This window comes from Symphodus melops (genome assembly GCF_947650265.1).
Source record: "Symphodus melops genome assembly, chromosome: 17".
Classification (NCBI taxonomy): domain Eukaryota; kingdom Metazoa; phylum Chordata; class Actinopteri; order Labriformes; family Labridae; genus Symphodus; species Symphodus melops.
Window position 1 is genome coordinate 11,268,456 of NC_136707.1, and position 22,588 is coordinate 11,291,043.

At 39.9% G+C, this 22,588-nt stretch overlaps 1 protein-coding gene across 11 annotated transcripts in view; it reads right to left on the reverse strand.

Moving 5' to 3' along the window:
- nfixb (nuclear factor I/Xb) overlaps nucleotides 1-22,588 on the reverse strand; it is a 120,041-nt gene that overhangs the window by 83,543 nt on the left and 13,910 nt on the right. For 5 of the 11 annotated variants that reach the window (XM_079366853.1, XM_079366851.1, XM_079366848.1 and 2 more), the window contains exon 2: nucleotides 16,061-16,144. The exons of 2 other annotated variants lie outside the window; for them this stretch is intronic. In XM_079366853.1, the coding sequence (XP_079222979.1) occupies nucleotides 16,061-16,144 (84 nt within the window). Of the gene's footprint in view, nucleotides 1-7,388; nucleotides 7,425-10,524; nucleotides 10,891-16,060; nucleotides 16,145-22,588 lie in introns of those variants that run through there. 4 more of the 11 variants (XM_079366855.1, XM_079366856.1, XM_079366860.1 and 1 more) reach the window with 3 other exon arrangements.

A 22,588-nucleotide genomic window follows, 5' to 3' on the forward strand; every position in this document is an offset into this window, starting at 1 on the left:
ACAAAGGGGTCTATCTCTGCTCCACTGTCTCAAATAGTCCCATTCGCAAACACAAGTGAGTGCACTCAACACATACACAGACACTTCCACATAAACGGAGTCAGTTAATAACACACAAACTCCCGCCCTCCAGCTCTGTTTGCTCACAGCTGCCAGGCCTCCTCGGAGTTCATCTGAGGTAAAGATATGTTATATTATGCAACCGAGTATAGATTTTCCACCCTTGGCCCTGCGCCAACTTCCTGCTCCAAAGGGTAACATCTAGAGCTTTGTTCCCCCGGGTGACTGCTATTCCTTGCAGGACAGCAAGGCTGCATTAGATACACGGACAGAAAATGAGAAGGAAGGTAACAGGAAGATATGAAAGGGAACACAAACAGCAAGCAGGGAAATAACACAAAAGAAAAGCATGCAGCTCTGTGGTTTCAGCATATTGTATTCTGTGATTCTTTTTGACTCTAACTCTTTCTCTATCTATCTGAGTCTTTTTCCCAGGATCTTGAAATCAGGTCACAACTGTTTTCATTACTGTTTGACTTGCGGGTTCATAAGCCTCCAAAGCGTCAACGTTTCTCCACCCACCCCCAAAACAGGAAAAGATTTTCCCTCCAACATTAACCCAATAAATGCCTATTGGCCTCAATCACAACCTTTAATTCATGCTCTGACTTTAGAATGCAAAAAACAGATGTTAGAAGACTTGTCTAAGTCATACAGTAGATATTGCTAAACTCAACATTGTATCTACTAAAAAACCCATGTAGATTAAACTTCTGCTTGGTCACTATTTTTTTCTCCCTTGTTCTGGATCTACTCTACATATTCAGGGAGTTTTCTTGGAGCTGATATTCCTCTGCTAAAGCATGAGGTAATGTGGTGTGATGATGAAACAAAGCCTTGGGAAAATTGAGGTACAATCAACAAGCCAGTCAATGTCTCATTATCCCTCCTCTACTTAAATAAAGCCAAAGAAGTGGTGAAGAGATAATGAAGGCTCTAACATCATTGAGCCGTCACTGTGTGATGTCATCCCATAATAACTAAACAATTCCCCGACAACAACGCCACGTCCCAATCAACTGAGGCCTCATGAAGTCTTTGTCCTTTGTTTCCGTATGATTGTAATTGCCTCTATGAGCTTCACCAGGTGTGCCATCATGTTTGTTTTTTTACTGGTTATAAAGGGATATATGGATGGATGGATAGATATATTGAGGAAACACAGGAGGGCCATAAATGGACCACTGAATGTGCTGGTTTACTGGTTTTCTGCATCAGTTATTCACATGCCCCTGGGAGTACTTAGGCATTGGCCAGGGAGTACATGGAGGATTGGGAAATAGCTCAACTTGTTAGAAATACCAGTACTAAACGGGTACTTTTTTCTGTTTGCGAAATGAATCTTATCTTAAATGACATGTCTATTCAAAAGTGCAGACAGGCTAATTGGCAAATTAGCAGCGAAGTCTAAACATAAGTCTAACTAATAGTAATGTATAAATGATTAAAAGGCAGGGTAGGAAATTGTCTCCACATAAACTTTTTCAGATTTTGGTTGAAAGTGTCTTTAGGTCCTGGCAGAAATGAATAATTACTGTATTCCGAAAAAGGAACACAGAAAATGCGTCACCTGTTGCAGTTGTAAGTCTGTAAAAACTTTGACCAATGTTTGCCATGACGTACCAAAATGATGAACCAATCGGTGTGTCCACACTCAAAGCATGAATTGATGTCCGATTCTGGACCAATGGCGCTGGTGCATGTAAGTGAGGGGTGTGGCTTTTGAGGAAGCACAGAGGGGAGGAGTTGGGTGCAGACGGAGCACTGAGGGAATGCTACTTTCAAAATCCTGCTATTTTCAAAAAAAACAATCCTGCCTTTAAATGGTTTATCATTACTATGAATGTTTCCAATAGTTGGATAAAAACTAAGAGAGAGCCCAGGTTGAAAAGTGAGCTTTCGTATTTGAACTACCAGTACATGCAAACTTCCACACACTGCGTTGAGTTACATCCGATTTAAACTTAGTTCAAATAAACACATATGGATCATGACAGAAGGGGTATTGAAGGGACTCATCCCTTTATATCACATATATACACACACTCTGCTGTAACATACCCATCCTATGTGTGATTTCTTTCTAAAAGAATGCACACCTGTGCTCTGTGTGACTAAGTACAGGTGTGCAATGCACAAGGCAATGATAGAATATGGCTTGTACCGATAGGTTGGATTGTAACGGGCATACTGTGTACTCCGAATGTAGAGTGTTTGTGAATGAGTAAACCTAATGTGGCTACAGCAACTGCCTTATTCATAAGATGATAATATGTATCTGTGTGCCATGTTTGTGTGAATGCCTGCATCTGCCATTTTTATGTGTAATTTGTTTTGAAAATCAGAGACACTGACAGATACAGTAAATGTGTCTGAGGGAGCTTGTGAAGAGAAGGATGCAGTCAAACAGGGGGAGAGAGAGTGCTCAGAAATTACCAAATTTCCCCCATTGAGGGATCAATAAAGTTTATCCTTAGATTTAATTCCTGGAAGCTTTGTAATGAGGGGTCTACTGTATATATTTAGACAGGTCAGCTCGATGTGGGTCAGACAGACAGGCAGGACAGGCCAAACAACATGCCCACATTTTCCCCACAGAAGTGACCTTGAGCAGGCCGTCAATGATCCACAACAACTCTCTGTCTATATCTTTAACCAACTGATACAAGGGTCTGCACGCCTTCTTTAACAAGACCCAGTTTGAGCCCTTATGTTTCTCTGTGAGGCATTTAGAAATGTAATAGTAAAGTTTCTCATTTGTGGAAATGTCACTTGATGATTAAAAAGAAAAAAAAGAGAGATTGAATTACAGTCAACGTTCACTCAGCATGTTGATACTGGCATTAGTTCAACTGAATTCAGCTCAAGAACAAAGCACCTTCAGATACATTTCTCAGTCTGTCGTCTGCAGCTTTCCACACAGACCAAAACTGAACATTGCAAAGTGTACAGCAATTATTCACTTAACAATCTGCAGTGTGACATTTTGACTGTAATCTTCTATGGTGGGACATTTTGTGCTGTTGGACTCACACTACAAACTTTGGTGAAAATGACTTACTTTTTGAATCTATTCCTAATGTGAGATAGATTTTGGTTTTATTTTAAAATCGTCATTTAAATGAAGTGAATTTAGCCTATGATCACTGTGCAAGATACTATGTGTAGGTGGAAGGTTTCTTTGTGCGCACAAAAATCTCTGTTTAAGTCGAGTACAAAGGAACATGGCTTAAGGTGCACTCATACTAAGCAAAGTTATCCTGTATCGTGCTTAAGCACAATTGTCCCCCCTCCCCATTCCCCCGCTGGCCTGCTCTCACTCTGCTCCAGGATTAACCGGGCCTGAGCATGGATACCTCTTGTAATTAACGTCGTAATACAACACATGCATGGCTTTAGGTGATCATGAAGCGTTCATAGTTTACAAGACAGGAGGACTCTGAAAAAAAAAAAAAATAGGTGACAGACTGTAGAGTTCAAGTCTACACATCTTTTCTTTTCTTTGAAAAATGTTAGTTCCTGAGATACAGCCATAATACTCCAGGATTTCTCAATAATGAAGGTTGCCCACATTGTGTGCATGTGCTCGTGCATAAACTTTCTCTTCGAAGTGTGCTAGGGCCAAGGAGGTGTACCCTACTTGAGCGTCTAAAGGAGCACTCACACGAGTCAGACGTCCAGAATTTTAGGGGTGAAGTGTGCTTAGACACGGTAAGGATTGCCTAGTGTGAGTGCACCCTTAATAACATCACAAAGGATCACATGTCAGGGTTTGATATTTAACTTGAGGAAAAGTTTATGTAAATTGAGAGATGGACAAGATTTTGTTTCTCTTTCTTAAAACCTCAACTTTTTTAAAACAGACAATGTTAGTCAAGTGTAACGCCGATAGTGGTGGAATTTTAACATATCTCTGATACTCTCACAGATATAAGATCTCTTCAAAACAAGTTGAAGCCCAGAGGGGAGGGGGCAAAAAAAGAAAAATGTGTGTTTGACTCATGGTGTGTCTGTGTAAACGTTGGGTGCCACACCCTCCCTCTCACAAACTCTGGAGATCTCTCTCTCTCTCTCTCATTCTTTCAAATTCTTCTACACACACACGCACGCAAACACACACAGCAATTGTGTGACACCACAAACACCTTATCCTCAATTGGCCCGTCAGCTTGGATGTCACAACGCTCTAAATTCTTGCATAATGGACGCACTGTTATTTAGATTTATGACTTGAAATCTGAGGGAAGCAAAAGAAAGATATATAAAGCTCAGCCATTTCAAAGCTTTCAAATACTCTCCAACGCATTTCATTGCCTTTTTCCCTTTCTCTGCTCTCATATTATACACTAAGTATTTTGTGTTCCTCTGTATATTCGAGCTCAATTATGTAATTTAGCACCGATGTGTGTGTGTTCAGTAGCCATGGCAACAGCACAACATATCGGCGACCACAGAAGCAGGCAGAGGCCGCGGGCACTGGCTGGGTTATGCCAAAGACTAATCCATGCCAGAGGTGACATGAGCGAAGGAAAGTGAGGCGGGTGGAGACAACATGACACACACATGCAAAATCACACATCACACACGGGCAGACGGAGACACCCCAGCGTATTATTCTGTCTTCGCCTTCCTTTAGAACACAAGCACACACACTGGATATCCTCCCATTTTTCTTGGCGGGAGCCTCCCATGGCAGCAGCAGTAGGAATCCATTCTCCACGGATGCTGGGACAGCTGTGCTGATATTGAATGAGACGCAGTTGGTTCTGCCTCTCCCTGCATGCAGCTCGAGATAAAAACTACATGCTACTTAATTCAAATCTATATCACCCCATGCCAAAATGTGCCCAGCTCATCTTGTCTTTGTCTTCGCCACCAAAGAGGCAGCTCTGGATTTTATTTATGAAAATTGCCGTATACATGCTCCTGCTGACGCATGGTGGCCCCCAGTCACCAGCTGACAATAAACACAAAATGTATAGCACTGACAAAGACATTACAGAAATCATCAGAGAAACCTTCAAAAAGGATATACTTAGGATACAAATCATTTCCAACTCGCTACCATCTTGGAAGCTGCAAAAATGATCACAACAAAGCTCAAAGCTGTGGATGTTTAAGGCTTGTTGTCATTGGTAGCTTCAGTTGTTCTGATATCTAAATATCCAAAATGCCTTTTGATGAAGCGTTAAACATATTGGGTAGTCATGATCCCATTATATTAAGCCAACAAAGCAAAAATATATACAGCTAACAATAGGAAATACTGGAAGAAGAATCACTGAAGAACTGATTTTAGGTAAGCTTTACGGTTTTAGTCAAAGACAGTAAAATGACAACAATACGTATAAAAGCTGTGAAATAATAATGAAAATATGTATATCATTCCTTATATTGATATGGTATTCCATGCTAAGGTCTTAGTATTAGACTCTGTGTCAGGAAGAGAAAAAAAGGTATTCAAAGATTTTGTTTGGTGGTGCCATCAAAAGGAGGCCACATATAAACAACAATAAAACCTTAAATGAACCGAGCATGTATTCAAATGACTCAGGGTATTGGACTGGATTGGCCTGTGCCTGTCTGGGAGTGATGAATAAGTAAAAGGAACATGATGTCCCAGGCAGGAGTCTGGCATTATGACCTCCTGGTGTCTAGTGATGAGGGGGAAAAGATCCACCGAAGCCTTTACAGCATTAAAAAGTAGCACAGCCAATCAGAGAGTCCAGTTTCATCTCTTACTCACTGCCTCCTCCCTTTACACATGCACACACACAACTCAGTTACCAGAAAGCACAATAGGTCAGCCCTTCCTGTCAATCAAATGTACTATGAGTTCATTCGTTTGTCTGCAGGCCAGAAGCAGAGTGCTTAACTGGCTACAGGGTCACTTTTCCTACACAAACTGAACCTATTTTGGCTGGTTGGCATCAAAAACTCAAACTGTGCCTGTATACATAGACTTTAAACAGCTGAACCACAACCCACAGTGATAACATAATGTAATCTTAGAAATGTAATACAAGCAATGAGACCAGTCTTTAACTCTCTGAAATGTGATTTTGGAGTTTTATTTCAAAATAACTCTGCAGTGATTCATTTAAAAGGGTAAAGGTGAGAAACAAGCCGTGGAAACTGGCATCCCAGCTAATTTTGTGATAACCACTCACAGGCCTAATGGGCATAAAGATATGGCACTAAAAGTTTTAGGTCCAAGTGTCTAAGCTTGTGCACTCGACCAACTTTGTCCATGCAATCACTTATTCTACCAAAATCAACATTTTCTGTTTATTCAGACCATGGTTCCATCAGTTTTTAATCCTCTGAACAGCTGTTCCAACTCATTCTGCAGGCCTTGGGAAGAGACACATAGAAAGGGGGGGATGGGGGGGGGGGGGGGGGGGGGGGTGTCTGACGGCCACCTCACCAAATATGTGTGAATGGTTAAGTTGACGCTCAAAAGGTCCTGATATTGATTACATTAATGTAATTGGATTTTCATATAAAACAAACGAGCTCATGCTGTCTCCTCTAAATATGACTTTGATGTTTTCATTGAAAACACTGCTCTCTGATAACGAGCGCTGGTGACGTAACAAAAACATCATACATCCTCTTGGAGCAACATATAGAGCTGATAAGGAAAATTGTTTCGCGCGCTCCAGACTGGGAGGACAGAACAATAAGTCACGCACGCTGAGAAGGTGACCTCAGAGTGGAGGTGACTGTAGATTAATTGACACCGACAAACAGAAGAGATGGACTTTATAAACTGTATAAATAAAGTGTCCAACAGTCCCTTCTGATGCACGTGGAGGACGTATATTCAGAAAATGTTGATTTATCGAAGGAATTAAATGTACACAAAATGCTAATGTAATAATAATGCCTTCCATTTTCTTCATAAAAAAACCGCAAACTACGACGTATTCAATAAAATATAAAGCATATAAGTTATATTGGTGACGTAATCCATGTGTCATTATCTGATTTTCCACTTTGCTCAAACTGCCCGTAACTGCTGCAGTTTTGGGTGTAGTTGCACTGCAAGATTACTGCATTACAAGCACAAAAAAAGTTCCTCCTGGTCAGGCCATTTGGGAATGAATGTTGAAAAAAAAAAAGAAATTGAAAGGAACAACATTTCATGCAGTGTGTGCAAAAAATATTCAGAGGTTTTGCCTTCGCCTATATCCTGCCCACGCGTGGGCCTGAAATAATTCCGGTAGGTCAGCGTGTAATGTCACAAAAAAAACATTTTTTCATGATGGAATATGTAAATACACAGACACCTAATGCGGAATAAAAAGGGACTAAACAGGACTTACCACTAAGGCATTGTTTAGAAGGTGAGTAGGGTAATACTTTAGTGTGCAGAGGGTGTTAGGAGAGCAGGGGTCAGCGTCCAGGCGGGCACAAGGGGGCAGAGGGAAGGAATAAGTTAAAATGTCGCACCAGTGAAAACAGTGAGAGATGAAAACATAACGAGCTCTATCATAGAATCCAACACACACATTTAAGAATGCAAACAAGCACCAAATCACTGCTTTTCAAGGTGCATATTTCTGAAGCGTAATGTTGGCCTGCAGGGAGCGGACACAAAAAAGAATGAGGAAAAAAGAAAAGTACACAAAGAGAAAATTATAAGAATTACAATCTGGGCAGGAAATTTGCTAACGATGATATATTTTAGGGATTAATTAAAAATAAACATTTAAGAATCAGCTGATGTTTCAATTGTCTTAAAGCTGTTTTTTTTACATTAAAGTGTGTAAATGTGATTATTTTTTTTGTAGATTATTAAAAAGAAAAAGAGAAAAAAAACAGAAGCTAAACAGAACACACACACCTCCCAGTCATTCGTCTCCATAGCGCAGCGTCCGTCTCATCCGCTCTCTGCTTCTCTAAGGCTTTTTTTTGTCACAGTTAATAATTCATTTTATTGTTTACAATTGTTGACGTATCCGAGGTCCAAACTCGATTTTTTAATTATTAACAGCAATTAAATAAACAAAATATGCATTTCCGTCTGCAAACTGAACTGCGAGGGAATGCTGTGTGAGAATGTGTGTGAGAGAGGAAGAGTGTGTGTGTGTGTGTGTGTGTGTGTGTGTGTGTGTGTTTGGGGGGGGCTGGAGAGGGGAAGTTGTTTCTTCATTTCACAACAAACACAAGAATTTTTAAAAAATGACAAGAAACAGTGTGAGGAGCTGCAGCTGCTGTAGCCGCTGACACACTGCATGCTCTAACAACGTGCAACATGTGCAGCACATTACACTACATGAGCTTCTGTGGCCAATTAGTTTTGATTAAAGAACATTAACTTCACAAAAACAACTCTGTTAGTTCAATGATTGTCTGCTGTGAATGAGTATTTTACTAAATATATTGCATCTGTATACAGATAAAGTCATCTTACCCTCTAAAAGTCTTCTTGTAAATGCAGCCTTGACAAATCAGTGTAAAGGGTCATTAAAAAACATAACGCAGGTCATCTCACAAATACAGCATAAATCTTCAGGAAATATGCTTTTAATTTTACCAATCTGCTTTAATTTGTCTCTTTATTTCTGTGCGTGTCAGTCATTTTCACTCTGAGCTTTAAATGAAAACACCAAGGTGCATGTAAAAGCCTCCACAATAGAGTACAGAATTAAAAGGAAAACAAAATACAAATGTCCATTATCTTTCTGGTATTAGGGGAAAGGATGCATTCTGATCTTAGCTGAGAATATTTTCAATTTTATAAACCAGACTTGAATTTTCCCCAGTCTTCTCAGCCTCTGGTAGCAGACAGCAGTGGCATGTGATGGGGGGGAAAGAAAGCCTTCTAATGTACAAATCAGGAATGAATTACACATCAAATACACTCCTGACAGTCCAGTGTCAGATGAAGCCTGGAAGGGATAAACAAGTCTGCTTTAAGAGATGGAGACTTCCAGATGTTGTAGAATATGGTCAGGAGGTTGCGACTAGTCAGCCAAAATGAAGAAAAAACTCAAAAAAAGACAAAACTGAGGCTTTGTCTGAAAGACAAGGTGGCTTTTAAAATATTTTCTCACAGTTAAGGATTGTTTATGGCTTCGTAGTTCACAGGCAGTGAAGAGGGTGACAGTTTGAGTTTAAGATACACCTTTTAAAAAATAGAAGGAAACTGCTTAAAATGTCTGATATTAGAAATGAAACATGTTTGCATGACTGAGGTGCATAGCTGCATGTAACATTGCTGTAAAAACATCCGTAAAAAGTTCTGAATGCAGTCTGAAATAATTCTGTTCCTTCTCGCCCTTTCTGTGTCACCAATGTTGTTTTTAGACAATGCATGCTAAAAAATAATAATAATTTTGTTTTGAAAAACAAGTCCATCTGAGCACATCCTTTAAATGTGGTAAAACTATGTTATTGTTTACTAATTAAACTAGGCTACATATGTGTCACATTCATTATTTCCTTGACAAGGAAACAAATTAACTATGAAAACGCGTTATATGTGTTAAACACAAGAAGGGCAATCATTTCAAACCGCATAGCCAACATCACGTTAATATTTTGAACGGGAAAGATGATGGTTTAAAAGTAAAGAAATTGGGTGCAGTAAACGTGCAGCAAGGAGCAAGGCAGACACATTTGTTTTAAGGTCACTCTCCACTGAAGATAAGCAATTTCATGAACAGAAAGAGGCTGGGATATTTAAAATAACTGTATTGGATGCATTTTCTTGCCAACCTCCTACCCTACTCCAAATGTCAGCACGTGTTGCGTTCAAGGGCATAACTTGCAAAACAATCAAAAGGTGCTGCAGAGCTCCAAAAAGAAAATAAAGTTTATTTTTTTGAAGATGCAGTGTCTTTGCTGTTCTTAACTGTATGAAACAAACAGACATACATACACATCTTACTCTCCTCCTCTCCCTCTCACGCGCGCACACGCACACACGAAACCTACAAGCGCACGCACACACGCGCACACACCAGCTCCAATGTCTCGCTCCTCCCGGTCTCAGCTCCACGTGAAGACAGACCTAAATACGGCGCTGTGCGCTCTGCAACTCCTCTCACCGGACACAAACTTCGCGACACTCGCCACTCGAAAGAAATGCAGTTGCAGAAATATTAAACTCCACTAGAACTCTCTGTCTGTCTCCTGCGCTCTGCTTTCCCCACCTCCTGCAGGCTCCCCTCCTTCTTTTTTTTGTACATGAAATACATTTCGGGATAAGCGCCATTTTCTCTCCAAAACCATGTGCGATGGAAACGCGCAGGAAAGTTTCCTGCGTCACAAATGCGCTCCTAGGCGGGACGTGCGTCGGAGAGTTGGGGCGAATCTTAAGAGCGAGTAAGAGAGCAGAAAAACGAAGACAACAAATAAACACATGTGAAACAGCAGACAGAGGCAGTGCCATCAGAAAACCCGGCGTCCCTTTTACTGCCCACCCAAACAATTAAATAAGAAAAGCTGTTTTACCTGTGTCAGGCAGTACGGGGAGTACATGATTTTTTCAGAGAGAAGAATTGGAGAGCTTATTTAAGTTGGATGGAAGATCGGTATGGTGCTGCATTGCATTCGCTCGCCGTCCTGTTTCTCTCACTCCATGCTGCTGCAGCTTACAGTAACCCCGCCTTGAAAGTGAAAGCTTAGACAAACTTTCAGGGAAAAAAAAGTTTGTCTCCCTCCCCTCTCTTCCAGCAGGACTTATGCCGCTCTACACTGTTATAACGACTTCTCCTGAAAAAGGCGGCATTTTAATTTTTGAAGCAGAATTATCAAACTTGTTGTTTGGCTGGCTTAATATCTGACTTTTGAAATGGAAGAAAGTGTTCTTTTAATGAATACTTGCTGGCTGCCTGACTCCCTGCAGTGTCTCTGCATATCTAACACGGTAAAGTCATTTTTTAGTTGCGTTTACTGACCTCTCCATTCAGTGGTTATGAATGCATACAAAAGGTGTGTGTGTTTGGGGGGGGGGGGTGCTTGAATTTGTAGCTACTCCGTTGTTACATTTAGACTTCAAAGAAACACGTAAACGCATCAAATGTAACAATAAAAAGGAAAAGAGAGGAGACTTATATAAACGTGCTGCATCTTAAACGTAAACACAGGTCTGCCTGATGTATCTGATTGGACTCACAAATAACTTTGTTCTTAAATGTATGAGTCGGTCTAGTGCAGCTCAGTTGCGTGAACAAAATATCATGTTACACTCTGATTCAGGCATTTCAGCTCCTAAGTCTTAAGCATTAAAGCTCAAGTTTGCACGGGCTTACATACTTAAATTCATTTAAAGGCATTTGAATCGGCGCATTATCTCATCGCAGCGGCAAAGTTAAGACTATTTATTTACTGAACCAAATGTGACCCAGTCTGGAAGCCACAACTGTAGTTTGGAAAACCAGTGAAGTGAGTCCAAGCCAAACAGTGACTGCTGCGATCACTGCGCAAAAGAAAACCAGCAAACAGACATATATAATGACAGCCTCTGTGCTGAATCAAAATACTAAATGGTGCTAAATTGGGGTGAATGAGGAGACAAAGATGTTCTAGCACACGTGAATGATGTATGTTAACATATAAAAGTCAGAAAAGGTTAAACCTCTTGGACTGCATCATGTGTGCGGTAGGCTATAAGGACTTAGTGGGAGTGGAAATCATTGTGAAATTTTAGGCCTGCCGTTGGAGTCCCACAGATTTACGAGGCATGCTTGCTTGTGCAGGTCTACCGCAAGCCTCTGCAGGAGAAACAATGAGATGAGGACTCTGTGAGGCCAATTACTGCACAACCCAAACACACACGCGCACACGGGGGACACACGCCGGGGACGCGGCAAAAAGCGAAGGGAGAGAGTGAACGCACGCAATAAAACTGAACATAACACCGGCATGCCTTTCTGTAAAAGTAAAACTAATATGAAACAGATAGTGACACACCTCTCCCCTCCAGGCAAGTGCAGTATCATTCTAACCGCCGCATACTGCATTTAAAGGATAGTCATTGCACAATGGTGAAGTAGAGTTATTAAAAGCGCGAGTGCAAAAGGTCAGAGCACGCGGTTCACCCCCTCACTCCCCTCACCAGCACCACCATCCCGCTTCCTTCTCCTTTATGGAGTCGACTCGCATGCTACACACGCAAACACTCTCTGCCGTGGGTCCTTAAATGAGCCACACATTTAGTGGTCTGTGCGAGTAAATCTCTCATTTAGTAACACATGGTAGAGCCATATGCTTTGGTTGGTGGGTCTGCTGCGGCTCTGCGTTTTCACACGCCTCGAATATACATATTTACCACTGCTGGAAGGCTTCCCCCAGCATCGCGGAGCGATTCTGCAGTTGCATTCAAAGACGATCAGAAGGACTTGATGTGTTGGTATTGATGTTCCTTTATACTTTATGAGAGCTTTGGGTCTGCAGAACAGGTTGTTCAAAGACGGCAGTAACCGCAAAGTTAGCCTGAAACGATCACACAAGGTGTGATGGCACAAGCCCAGATGATGCCGCACCTGATAAGTGAGAGCCGATGAAGTTGGGAATGAGTGTGGTTGATCTGTTTGGCTGAGCTGAGGTCAATGCACGTGCAGGAGTTTGCTTAAGCGACTTGTTCTCAATGTTAAAGGATCAAGACCAGATAAGTCAGAGGTCACCACTAAAGCCCCATAGTGCTGCATTGAACTTAAGTTTAATGTTTATAGAATATCCAGGAATATTTGTAATATTTTATGTTAGGTTGAAGTCGCCTATCTTTGTGCATTTGTTCTCCTTGTCAATTATATTGTTCTTTTTTTATTTCACTTTCACTTTTTCGCTATCTCATGAAGACACAAGTGTTTTGTCCAATGTCCCTTGCAGACCTTGCTGTGTGATGGGGGTTGTCTTTATATCAGATTTTTAAACTTCAGAACAATTTTAGTGAAAATAAAACTCTATAGGATTACTGTTTTGATACCATGGCAACAAATACAAAAGTGCTAGGCAATATTAGAAAATTTCTTGTACCAAAGATTGCTTGCACATTGTCAACATTTGCACACAATGGCAACATTACAACTGTCTTAATATAACTACTTGGTTAAAAATGCAAAGGAGAGTGATATAAAAGTTATATACAATCATATATTAAAATAAATAAATACAATGGAAAATAACACAGTATCATGTTGACAACCTCATAATATTTAGCATTGATTATGTCTGTTTGCAATTAAGAGCACTGTATCTTCTATCACTGACCTAAATTTGCAGTTACCAGATCCCAGTGGAATATCTAATGAACGTTTGGAGTGACCTGACATCTTTCTTTACTATCATCATCATAGCAACAAATGAGGAAAAAAATACTTTGGAACAATGATATTTATCCCGCCTAGAGACATTGCAATGCCAAAGTGCACTGAAGCTGAATCTTTTGTGGGGTTGTCCTTCTATAGACTGGTATAGTTTTGAGTCCTAAAACCAAGAAGTAAGTTAGCATTTTAGTGCCATGGATTCCTAACTCTAAAAGTCAGTGGGGATTTTGAATTTGTTTGTGGGTAGACGACTGAAATAAGGTCTGTGGTTAGATAGATAGATGATAGATAGATACTTTATTGATCCCGAGGGAAATTCAAGGCATCCAGTAGCAGTATACAGACAGGCAGGACACAAGACATTAGTTACAATACACACCCGCTGTTCCCCCCCCCCTCTGTATACAATAATCCCCCAAACAAGATTTAGCAGCCCCTATGTGACTAAGAGTAAACATAATCACAGGTTAAACCTGTGCAGTTAGCATTAGCTGAAGCTTGTTAACACAAGCTGAAGAGATGTTGACGTTTTGTTAGACGAGATAAACTACATTAGCTAAGACCCCCAATTGTGAATGTTAAAGTTTTTACACAAACTGTAAATGACAGTTGCTACTGATTAGCTAACTGAAACTATAGTGTTTGTCGCAGACATTTAACGTCATCACGCCGGTAACTCTCTCTCTAATCCTCCTTACAGCCTCTAGTCATGTTTTTCAGAGTTCTTGTAAATATTAGGTTAATAAACAACTTATTAAGCTACGGTTTCACTAACTTTTCAAATCTGCTGATTAGATCGATGAAGCATAACGGTCAGTGGTGCAGTTCGCTAGAGCATGACGTTAGCTTTTTACTTCTCTCGGCTGCATTAACTCTTCAAACTTCATATAAATGATCTTCATCTGTAAAGATTATCCCGCTGAACAAAACAGCTACGGATCAGAAATGTGTGTTTGACACAGAGCTTATTTTCTGCAACGATCCAAAATCCAATGCAAAAATCCCATAGCCGAATTCTCATAGGAACCACCGGCGCCATTTTTTCGGGTTGGCCTACAAAAATACGTCATCACTATTTCAGTATATATGGCTGCTATCTGAATGTTGCTTTTGACTAAACTTTTTACCAAAGAAGGCCTTAGGTCGTACTTTGGTCTGTAAAGTGAGTAAAAGTGGCGGCCAGTGCGTGTGAGTCCCCATTTTCTCTCCATTTCAACCCCAAAAGTCAAACTTGATTTTCTTCCTCCTAAAGCAGAAACCTTTCATTCCTAAATACAAAGTATAAAACCCTTTTTAAGGGGATTCCCCCGTAAAAAAAGATTTGAGGTCTTTGTGTATGAGCAGAGTGGATCATTCTTTTAAGTGAGCGGAAATCACTAAATTACTTTTATTAACAATTATTTATTATGTATATTTCTATGTAAAATGTGTCACTTTTTAACCTGTTGTTCTCTGTTTGTTCATTTTAACCTCCTGAGAGATCATGCACTGACATTTTGTTGCACATCTGTGCCATGACAGTACAGTATTGTGTTGTACTCTATCCTTTTCTGTTCTCATTAAGACAGGGATTTTCATTGGAAGCTTTCACCTCATTGAGCACCTGAAAACTTTCAAATGGAGCAATTTGACTAACAAAATTGGTCATAATGCATTCACTCTGCAGAGTCACACAGTTGGACATTTATTTTGATGTGGTAACATTTCACTCTCTAACTGTGCAAACAAAATAGGATGTTAAAACCCTCTTGCAATAATTTTCAATATACTTCATAAAATGATGAAGAAGAAAAACACAAGTATGCAAAACACACAAATGCAAACGCACACAAACAAACACTCAGAAATACACACATGGAAGAAAAGAACAGAAAAAGAGATGCACATGGTGCAAAGTGAAGCCCCCATCAGAAGACCTCCTGATGAGAAGCTAGAGGTGGACACCCTCCTGCTGAAGATCTTGAACTCGCTGCCCCCTGGAACGCAATCCCAGCTCTACTGATGCTCCTCCCCTTCCCCCCAAAACTCTCCCTCTAGCAGGCGCTCTATCAATTACAGCCATAATGGTTCATTTCTGTTCGCCGAGACACACGACACACTGTAGCAACCCAGATTCTTTGTAAGACTTGGCGTAACGTCTCAACTCTGGGAAACAAAGCCTGTAGCCTAGAAAACTGGCTCCTACCTCATTAACAATCACTTTTCAGTCATCCACAGACCTCCCCCCTCACCCCCCTCTTATTCTCCTCTCCCACTCCCCATCACTTCTCTCCTGTTTTTATAACCATTCCATATCATTTGGATCATTGTGAATCCACTGCGCTCTCTGTCTGAATTTGTCTTTTGTGACAAAAAAAAAGCTGCTCACTTTCTTTAATTCTGTGTTACTTTTGGTGTTCATACAAGCAGGCATGCTGTTCATTATCGTCCTCATTTTCACTCCCATGAGGCGAGGGTGCTTCGTTGATGTTGCAAAGTTGCCCCCTCCCTCACACACACACTTTTTTTCTCCTTAAATGTGCGTGTGGAAATAATGATTGTAATGGTTTGCAGCTGAGTAGAGGGAGCTGTGAATGACATTATGATTGCGGCGCAATTACCACGAGCATGAAAACAGACTGTCAGTCATAGTAATGAGTGATGACTCAAATAACACATTTAATACCAAGACATGTAATGATAATCATAAAATAATAATAATAATAATAATAGATGCATACCCTGTATGAATCTGATACTACAAAGCATTCAGGCATCCCAGGACCTCTGGAGGGTTCTTCGTTCAACAGAAAGGTTTCGGTTGCCTGAAATGTAACACAAAGTCATTCATTCATGAGTTGACACTTTTGTATGTTTAGGATAATTAAAAAGCTGGCTACATAACACAGATTTTGGCTGTAAGAATCCTTCTTACCCTGCTGTTTCAGATTGACTTATTAATTAATTGTACCAAGTCCCACCACCATGAGAAACAATGTGTTATCTTAAAGTTCGGCCTCAACACACTGCTCAATGTCATACACAGTATGTGCCACCTGCCTGCACCCATATGCTTGTTGTAAGGCCTGAGGCCCGGTCCGAACAGTCACCCAGAACTTGAATGGGGAGCAAAGTGTTTAGCTGCCGTCCTGCACACAATCCTTTGACACAATGGTACTTCCTGTCCCTGCTGTTTCACCTGCATGGTCACTTTTCTGTCAGTGCAAACTGATTCAGCACAAATCATTCAAACACACACTGATACACATACTCACATACTACACACATTTACGAAAGGCAAGCCCATACAGGGCCATACATCTCTGCTAAAGCAAGTTTTTGGCTGCGCAACAGGCTCTACACTGCATCCACTAAGTTACTTATTCGAGGTGTTTGTTTCTATTCAGCGCAGTTCATTTGTATGCTGTGTGGGACTCGCCGGCGACAGACTTGAGCTCTGAATGAGCAGCCATTGCAGTTCTGCTGAGGAAGCCAGGCCAGACAACATGGATGGGAGGGAACCACAGACTAAGGGTCTGAATCAGGGATGGCAGTTCTGCCTGGTTAGCTGGCCTGTAGCAATGACTTTTAAGTCCAAACTACTACAAATTGGTTTTTCACCGGGCTAAATTTGAACGTCTGTTTTGGAAATCAACTAAAGCTGTTAGGCGAATGCTAAAAATGGCTAGGTTGATAAAATAATTCCAGTTCTTTGGGGAAGGAAGTTTAACTCACAGGAGCTTTGAGTGTCTTGATAAAGGAAAGGAGGGAAAATAATCCTGTTTTCCATAACTTTATGTTCTTATTTCTTAACATACCCCAAGCAGAAACAAACACACCCAAAACAGGAACAAACATTGCTCATTGCCAGCAACAAAATGTAAAGTTACACCGTTCAAACTGGCATGTGTGGAAAACAATTTTTTCAGGGAATCCAAACAGACGTTAAGTTACTTAAGCAAACACACCAAAATACACACGCACACGCTGACATGGGATTGCACTTGCACAAATACATGTGCAGACCCATGCATAAACACACAGCACTATAATAAGTCCCAGACTTGGGCTCACCGAGCTGCGGCTAGAGACACAGGCTATTCATATCCCTGAGAATGAGAGGTTACAGCTTTAGTCTTTTCCCTTTCCCTTTTGCTCTAACACAGGAAGAACATCTGTGCGATTTCACCCCATGTGGCAGAAGGTCGAGTAGGAAGATGATTAACATATAGATTGACCGTAGTTTTGTTTGAAATGGTAAATGGTAGTTTTGTTGAATGTAAAGCAAGAGCAACATGACAAATTCACTTACACTAAGTTAGACCTCAAGTCATTAGAATGACGAAGAAAAAACAACGTTACCTTCATTTAATGCATCCGACCTCTAGCCTGTCATGATTAATATGTGAGGAAACACTGGAGGGGAACCATTTGAAACCATTTGTGCCACTAAATGGTGCCCTTGTCATCTCCTTGGCTTTTGGTTAAGCTCTTAAACTGCCTGGACCAGCTGTAGTATAATATACGCTGTTGGTAATCACAGACCAGCTCAGAATTAAGCGCAATGCTAGTGCTAGTTGACTGACAATAAAAAATACTTTTTAATGCACAGAAATGTATGGCCGTCCGTAACTTAGTAATGGAAGCTGAAATGAGAAAAACACTGGTCTTTTAATTACTTTAAAATCTGCGAACCAAATCTTTCAATATTTCTGTACGACCCGCAAAGAGGCTATCATATATATATATATATATATATATATATATATATATATATTAATTGAATTGATAATTCTGAAAGAGTCTTAAGAGATTCTGAATATTTCACAATACTGGCTTTAATTAGTCCTTTTACTTGCACAATCAATGAAATAACAGTCTGCAACATGAATTGCACTTTTTGTAGTGACTAAACAAAAGAGAATGTTCTTCTGCCTCCGCAGTTAGCCTTAGCTAAACTGAGCTTAGTGTCTTTCAGCTCATTGTTTTTGTTTTCTGTCCTGAAATTTTGCTGTCACAAATCACTGTCACATCTAAAGCCATCTGTTTGCAAAGGGAAAAAAAGCTCTTAAATCCACTTCCCTGTCTGTCCAGCTCCAACAACAAAGTTAGCAATAGCTATCTTACAAAGTGGAGTATTTCGCAGCTAAACAGAGTGAAATATCTCTCAGAAGTAATTAGGGACCATGATGGAGCCAAAAAGACAAATAATATCTTAATTCCATGTTTTCTTCTTGATTTGTATCTAAGCAATCATTGACATCATTGAGCAATCAGAGACATAACTGTACAAAAGTCTTGTGTTCAGAGCTTGTTCACTGGTTGATATGCAAAAATTGAGTTTTTGATTTTGACCTGTAATGTTTGAATACTATTTTCTATCAGACTTAATCACAAACTTATACATGAAGTCCTGACGTTACAGTTGAGGCTACTTCTTAGGAGTAAAGCACTGGGCTCAGGGGTTGTTCATCTAGCACTAATACCAAAAAAAGGTTTTCACTATTTGAAATAATGTGTTTGCATGTAAGGTTATTAGCACCTTTGAACAGAACCAGGTTTACAGTTTGCCCGGTTTCCATTCCATTTGTCAAGCCAGCTGAGTCTTCGAAAGAAGGCAAGCTGGAGGAATTTCTGGTTATATCAGAATGTTGAGTTTTTTTCAAAGCACTGTGAGTTGTTAACACGTGGAAAGTATGGTGCAATGACTGGATATGCAAAGCTTCGCTTTTTTATTTGTTTCTTGGTGGTTTTTTTAAGTTTTATTTTGGACTTTTAACCCTTTATAGTAGAAGAAGTCAGAAGAAAGATGAGACAGTTGGGAATAATATGTGGCAAAGAGCACAGGGTGAAAGTCAAATCTGAGACGCCAGCTTAGAAGACTATAGTCCTTGTACATGGGGTTCAAGACATAACCACTGGGCTATCCAGTGCCCCCAGTCTGTGGGTTTTTGACTATACATCTCTTATGTATGAGCACATTTGGTTTGGCTTTTTAGTTGCATGTTTTTGCTGTTTGTCTCTATTATTGTATTTGTTTTGGACTTTTGTGAGTGTTTCTAAATTTGCTGTGGTGTCTGAATATGTAGCCTGTTTTCCAAAAGCAAATCTTTCGGGCTGTTGCAGCAGCTTTTCTCTTGTTGGTCAATGTATGATTGACACTTTGCATGCTTACTTCAAAACAAAGTCATATCATGCATTTCCCTGAAAATAGCTGAACACGTAAATATGGTCCACCCTCCTTTGTCCATGTCATCTCCATCAAACACAGACACACACCAGCACACAAACTCATTGGGTTTCCATATTTCTGGACACACAACCATAAGTTGCAGGTGTCCTTCCAACCTCAACCTTCTGATCCGCCTCCACCATGGCGTCCTAATCATTCGCAACATCAATTCTGTAAGCTGTAAACAATTTCAAGAACATCAGAGGTTTTCTTTATTTCAACCGCAAACCATAACTGACATCCTCCCAGTCCCACTTCATTCAGCCTTAATTGTATCCTCATTCTTCACCTGGTAACAAGCTAACAAACCTGTGCAGATGTGGCAAGCACATCAAAGAGAGGGAGGGATGGGAGGGGGAACTTGTTTGTAGAAAAAAATGTGTGGGGGAATATAAAAGGGGAAATTTACGTTGTGTGAGTCCAAGCCAGCGCCACCTCAGGGAGAAATGCTGGAAAAATGTGATATTTTACACCTGCATCTCAGGAGGTGAGGAATGAGACAGGGAGCAGGGGAGGCAGTAATTAGAGGAGAGTGTGTGTGTATGTGTGTGTTTATAAAGGATTTTAGTGTGTTTCTGGGGCTTGCCACTGGTTCATTTTCAGCTTTCAATTTGGTAGACTGTGTTGATGCCAGATTATTAAAAATGCTAAACCTGGTTACGAATGCAATGAAAAAAGTGTTGAAAATTTAAACAAATATGCTAATATTGTTTCAGTGATAAATAGCTGGCAAGCTCTATTTAATGAATAATGCTATTGGCTCTAATTCCTCATTAAGGCCCTAAAGTGGAGATAGGGGAGGAAAAATACATGTATTGTTGTTGTGATTTTTTTTTTCTTTTTCCAAATTAAACTCGGAAGGCAAACGATACCAACACCTTCCCAAATTAAGTAGGTTCAAATTACCCGGTTTAGCAGCTGCTGTGCAGTCTGAGCTGTCTTTTGAAACCAATTAATGTGAGGGTTAAGTCTTGATAAAGTAATTGAAGCAGAGATAGAAATGAGATGTAAGATAGAAGAGTGTTACGTGATCTGCCTAAGCTGGATGAGACAAAGTAAAGCTTCCTTTACACTGGAAAAATACCAATCTCTAAGTATTGGTATATTTGACCACACCAATTAAACAATCCTGATAAACTTGTTTGTATTTCAATATAGTCACTTTCTTTTTTTAGAAAGCTCAAAAACTGCTTCTTCTTTTTTTCAAACTTCTTGATGCATCCAGTCCCAGCAGATGGCTGTTCACCAATGAGTCTGGTTCTGCTCGAGGTTTCTTGCTGTCAGAGGGAAGATTTCCTTTGCACCTGATGCCAAGTTCTCGCTCATACTCTCTAACTAAGGTAACCAGGAGTGCAGCTAGTCGTGCCCTTTGTGTATTCTGTCATGAGAAAACTTGCTTTATGATTTCACACTATTAAAAAAAGATTCATACCTTGGTTTATTGAATGATTGACTGATTAAAACTGCACTGGAAATAACTCACCAGTTTTTCTTCATCAAATGCTTGATGGGATGTTTTGTTGTTTATTTATTTTTTATTTTTTGGGGGGGGGACAAAATTTGATTCACCTGTAATAAATGCTGTAGACAAACATCATTAGGGCGGAACAATATAGTTAAGACAGTGACACTGCAAAATCTGTCCTTATTGCGATAAGAAAAAAAAATAGGACATTTCTCAAAAAAAAAGTTTAGCCCAAAAAGGCTCGAATATGGCCAATTAACATGTCAATCTTCATCAATAAAAGTATTATTTTGAAGTTTAAGTCTATTTTATCTAAGGCCTGTAGAATATGTGGGGAAAAAAACATTACGTGCAACTCTATTTTTTGACAATGTGATAATAATAGGGATGTGATGTGGTAATAGCTGAATCTCAAATAACTCCACTCCTGTTGTACCATTAGCTTGACTTCCATCTGACTGCTTGAAGAGAATGGTGAGAGAGTCTAAAGTGTACTCCTACTGAGTGACAAAGCGTTGCTGGTTTGCATCAAATATCTTTGCTTATTTATTGCAATAAATTCAGATCTTTGCAATGTGTTTATTGCGAAAGATTATACTGCAGTCCTGAACACCATCACATTTTATTTAAAATTAGCCCAAGTAAATGCTCCGATGAGTTCTGCCTCAACAAATAAATCCCTTGACAACCTTGTGAGGGTGTCTGTTGTAATTTAAAGACATTCAAAATAGATCATGCTATCCTTTATCAATGTTTCAAGGGGACAAAACAAAGACTAGCATTATTGTGAGCACAGTGTGGTTTTGAGTTGTTCCCTGCATATTGTTAAGTGTTTACACTTGTGTAATTAATTGGGTACTCCACTGAAATACTCCACTGATTTTGCACAATGAATTCATTCATTTTTTTAAATGTGTCTCTTTTAAAGACTGATCAAAAATAACTCTGTGATATCATCCAGGTAAGGATTTATACAAGAATGTAAATGACAGAGAGCATTTTGGTGATAAACTGGGTAAACAGCACATAAAATATGAGGGCATGGAGCAAGATGGGTTGGTTTAGTTGGTTTTAGAAACTTGAATGATGACAGTGACTAGTTAATGACTGTAACTCCTAACGCAGGTATAGTAATATGATCACTGAGTCACATAAATAAGCTTACATAATATTGTTTTGTCCCTCACATGCATATTTCTTTCAATAACAGGAGACTATAGGGAGTTGCTTATATTGATTGGGCTTTAAAGTGGTTAGTACAGGTGGGAAAAAATAGATTGATGTACAAACAGATTTTAAATAGATTTGTAACTTTTTGGGGGGGTAATCAGTCTCTGCTGAGTGCTAATGCTAGCTCCTCAACTCATTAGAACGCCAAATGGAGCAGCAAGAAATAAAGCCAGACACACAGATGACAGAGTAGATCCTGAAGCAAGTATACATTCAAAAATAGACTTTGAACCATGAATCCAGAATCGTTTTGAATCGAAATCAAAAATAGAATTGCGACCCCAAGAATTAAAATGGAATCGTCAGACACCAAAGATGCTGCATGTGAGATTATACAAACAG